Source organism: Olea europaea, unplaced genomic scaffold, assembly GCF_002742605.1.
Source record: "Olea europaea var. sylvestris unplaced genomic scaffold, O_europaea_v1 scaffold3641, whole genome shotgun sequence".
Taxonomy (NCBI): Eukaryota; Viridiplantae; Streptophyta; class Magnoliopsida; order Lamiales; family Oleaceae; genus Olea; species Olea europaea.
The window spans coordinates 1-4,408 of record NW_019255662.1 but is presented as its reverse complement, the minus strand read 5'-3'; the positions used below and the strand labels follow the sequence as shown (position 1 = coordinate 4,408).

Genomic DNA, 4,408 nt, shown 5'->3' with positions numbered 1-4,408 from the left:
TATTTTAAGGTATTTTACTGCTAGGTTATAATATTTATTTTATCTATCAATTCGTCTTAATTTCCTTATTGTCCCCATATAATAAGCTCACATTTACCTGAAGAACCTTGGTATTAGGGCCTCAAAATTTTTCAACTTCATCATCATGAGAAAATTTCTAGTGCTATCGCAGTATTACTCTCATTAGAACAATTTCAATAAACTCTTTAAATATGAGATGTTCTTTATCCTAAAGAATCAATTCTTAAAATTATGTTCCAGCAAACTCTTTAGATTAAAATTTTAATTTAAAAAATGGGTTTGACTCTTTATAATTAAATGTATTCAAAGTGTTTTAATTTTCAAAGTAGAAAAATAATAAAATAATTTAGAAAAATGTTAGTAAAGAGATAAAATAGAGAAAAATAATAAATATTTTTTGGGAATAGTAAAATTAAGTGTTAAATATAAAGAGCTTGTTAGATTTGTTCAAAATTTTGACTATAAATTTATAGATACTTTCCAAATAATAGAATATACTCTTTAAAAATAGAGAGTAATAGAAAATATCGAATATTCCATACTTCGAGAGTACTAGAAATTTTTCCCTTCCTCATGAACGAAAATCGATGCACAGCCGATGTCAAATATTCCCCTCACAAAAATTGTTGCCTATGGACTCTAGACAACCCTAAATTTTGTATTCCTCAAACTTATGTTACTTCCAATGAATAATGGTATTTGTACATAAGAAATTATAGAAGGTTCTACAAATTGATCGAGTGTTAAAAAAAAAGTGGGAAAGTTTTTTTCTTATTTGACCGAAGAAATTTTGATACAATCATATCTTATCACATTAAGTGTTTGTAAACCAATCTGTAAGTGGTGATATGCATGTAGAACAACCATACTTCCAATAGCTACATTATATCGTTCTATCAAACGGAAACCTAAATGCTATTATTCCATATGTTTATTCATATTATACAAACAACAAAGAATGTGATAACTGCTTCACATCAGATTCTATCCTTATTACTCATATTTCTAGAAGAATTTTTGGTACTTCCAGAGATCCAGTGATAGCAGCGGGGCAGATTCGGAGTCTGGCACCCCTGCCCAGCCCCATCCTGCTTTAGACGGGACAGGTTCAGGGCAACTTTTTGTCTCGTTTAATTTCATTTATTTAACATTTTCAAAATTTCGAGTTATGTTATAATTAGATAATAAAATACAAATTTAAAATGGATCTTTAGCGGGTAAATTATCTAGAAATAAATTTATTTTTATTCCTTTTTTTTTTAAATCTTCACAGGGCGGGTTCGGGGCGGGTCATCCCCACCCCGTCCTGCCAACCCATTCGGAACGATTTTTTTTGCCATCCCTACAGAGACCCAGTAGTTATAGTACATCGTTTCATTAGTCAGAAACCAAAATTCTATCCTTCCAAATGTTTGTTCATATTTGCAAATGAACGATATGATCATTAACAAGGTGTTCTCTTGATAATACAATTAGTCTTCTTTGTTTGGCCCATGAAACCCAGCCCTTCTTTACAAAACTAGTAACGATTCACACAGAATGCAAATCAGGGTCATAACCCCACAGTTATATATACTGCACAGTAGTCAGATCAAGGATTCAAGATTCATAACAATGCAAAAATACTTGTATTGATAAAAGAACATCAGTTGTTTGGTATTGATTCAACTGTTCAAATCATTCTATCCCAAATGAATCCGAACTACAAGTGAATACGTAGACTGCTCTCCAAATACAGAGCCACCTTGAATTCCAGATCAAAGGACAGCCCGCGCGTCGAGGTATAAATTTACAATTGACTTCAATAATACCAAGACAGCCACATGAAAAACATGGCCATGAGCTTAAAAGATGTATCTGCTATAGACATACTTGTGCTGGTCCAAAAAATAGCCAGCAACCAGATACAGAACCTCAGCTCGAAACAAAGAAGAAAGTAAGCCGTGTTTCCTCGTATACTTTGGGTTGTCTACCGATCTAAAATACACTAACTACAACACGGATTAATAATAGACCTCAAAGAACAAGGCAAATTACCAGCCCTTCTTTTCAGAATTAATGATTTCTGCTTTTGGTGATGCTCGGGGAAATTGTTTAAGTTCATTCAGTATCGATTCTCCTCCATCAGAAACGCTTCCAGCATGAGGCGAAATTGCCATTTCCTCGAGTGCAGTTGCAGATGCCAATAGGTACTTAACAAACTCCATTTCGGACTCTATCCCAGAAAAGAGTTGCATATCCACTGTTTTGAGCTGAGTCATAGATCCATCTGAAATTTTTTGTGCTCGGAGAAATTCTGCAACAGCTTCCACCACGTCGAAAGTGAAGGCCTGAAAAGTGCAATTACTTTAATTTGGTTTGACTACAAGGAATATTGATTACAAAAGAATAAGAAGTAGATGATAATGACATACTGTAATTTTAAGCTTCTGTAAATTGGGAGAGCTTCTGATCAAGCAAATGGCACATGAGATTTCTTCAATCTTTTCAAAATACATGTCAGACAGGTGAAGAGTTTTCAGGGTCTTCAAAGCCATGGGAAGTTTCTTAGGTGCACCAAATTCTGTGAGGTCCTGAAAATGCGTCGAAAGACTATATTTAGTCACAGATAAAGAAAATAACCCAAGGAAAAGGGAATTTTCAATTTCAAAAGTATACTCGTAATTGCAATATCTTACCTCCAACACATAAGCCTGCAGATGCAGTTCCTCGAGCGCAGGCAGACAGCTTAGAGATTTGATCAAATCAAACGAAAAGCGGTTTCCAGTTTTGAAATCCATGGAAGAGAAAGATAATTTAACTTCAGCGAGACTGGAGCAGTTCTTGAAAGAGACGGATTTAAATACCCCATGGAACTCGAGAAATTTCAACTTGGAAGCATTGATTTCGAGGCACTCAAAGCCAGTGCAGTCCATTAATCTCAAACTTTCAAGATTGGGGCAAAGAGCAACAAATTTTGCAAATGTCACGGGATCAAGTTCAACATTCTGAAGATCGAGGTTCACGAGCTTACTGAATCCTTTGAACCCGGGAGGGGGATTGAATGCACATTTGTAGAGTTTCAAGTTCCTTAACTGCTGGAAAGCGAAAAGACGAGAAGGTAAAACATACTTGTCCCCCCTAGATATGTGAAGAGTGAAGTCCTGGATATTGTTGTTTGGTAGGTGATCAATCCATTGATCAACATCAGGACAACTTCGAAAATCAGGGACTTGAAGGGCAAATTTAAGCAGTGGTCCTTGATGAAGTCTAAGAATTTGGTATATAATCATCTCGAGTTTGTGGTTTCCAAGGAACATTTGATCAAACCAGAAATCGAAAACGAGTTCTGGACATGTTATCCACTTGTACCTCCATTCTCTCGACAAAATGCTCGTTCTCACGGCATCTCGCAGGGGCAAGCATCCAAGAATGTTCTCTATGATACTACAAGGCAGATTGCTGATCAAATCTGCCTCAGATCTTCCAATTGTCCTCATTTTAAGGTCTTCACAAGCACAACTAAATAAAAATCAAGAAATAACAATTAATAGCACATCAACAACGTTTAACTCTTTTTCTACCAGCAATGTAATTGATCCACCAACTTTATATAAAGGAGAAAGCAACCAAATTTTCCTTTTAGTCAGAAAAGAATAAAGACTCATTTTCATTCAATGCGACATTAAGGCGAACTATAAGGTCAAACCCATCAACACATGACACGTGTAAGTTGTAACACAAATAAACTACCCCACCATCCTTACAGACAACCTACCCTTAAAGTCAAAGGAGCCTGTTTGGCTAAGATTAAAAGGCGAAAAGTGCTTGAAAAAGAGCGACTACTTTAATTTCAAACATCTTGAATAATTTTTGTCTTTAATTTTTAAGTTAAAATTTTACTGATGTTGAAAATACATCTTAAGTTACAATCAACATACAGATCGATTGTAATTTAACCAAACGAATCAATTGTTTCTCCTTCATGAGATTCTTAATTTCCCTCATGATTCTTCGAATTCAAAACAAAACCCTAGAATAGCTCCCTCAAAATTCCATCGCCAAATTATACGCACTTCACCATTTCAATTAAATCACAGCCAGCCAGGAAAAAAAAAACCATCAAAATTCCTAGTAAATAAACAAGAATGTAAAATTCAAACCTTACCCCAAAATTATTTGAATTTTCTTCTATCTGGAGATCTCTTCAGGATTTTTGTGTATTGATGGAAAAAGAAAGAAAATTCTCTAGTAAGATAGTGAAATTTATGAGAGCAAGCAGCTGAAATGCGCAATTGTTTGTGGATATGTCAGCGACTCACATTGTCTTGGATATATATAGGCCAATTAGAAACCCAGACACTTGAACATAGTTTTAGAAAAAGATATGTGTGGGACCCAATTGGCA

The 4,408-nt window shown here is 35.0% G+C and overlaps 1 protein-coding gene across 1 annotated transcript; it reads right to left on the bottom strand.

The window, feature by feature from the left end:
- Positions 1-1,619: 1,619 nt before the first annotated feature.
- Positions 1,620-4,336, bottom strand: LOC111386658 (F-box/FBD/LRR-repeat protein At1g13570-like). The gene is made up of 4 exons (XM_023011119.1): positions 4,169-4,336; positions 2,700-3,522; positions 2,436-2,594; positions 1,620-2,351 (listed from the first exon to the last, which is right to left on the bottom strand). The coding sequence occupies exons 2-4, from the start codon at positions 3,498-3,500 to the stop codon at positions 2,055-2,057; spliced, it is 1,257 nt and encodes a 418-aa protein (XP_022866887.1). The 5' UTR covers positions 3,501-3,522; positions 4,169-4,336; the 3' UTR covers positions 1,620-2,054.
- Between the last annotated feature and the right edge of the window lie 72 nt (positions 4,337-4,408).

Bases quoted from the DNA above. Each gene is read 5' to 3' on its own strand.
- LOC111386658 (XM_023011119.1), bottom strand. From the start codon at position 3,500: ATGAGGACAATTGGAAGATCTGAGGCAGATTTGATCAGCAATCTGCCT. The intron at 2,595-2,699 runs GTAAGATATTGC...ACGCATTTTCAG, and splicing joins TGCAGGCTTATGTGTTGGAG to GACCTCACAGAATTTGGTGC. The intron at 2,352-2,435 runs GTATGTCATTAT...TGCACTTTTCAG, and splicing joins TACAGAAGCTTAAAATTACA to GCCTTCACTTTCGACGTGGT.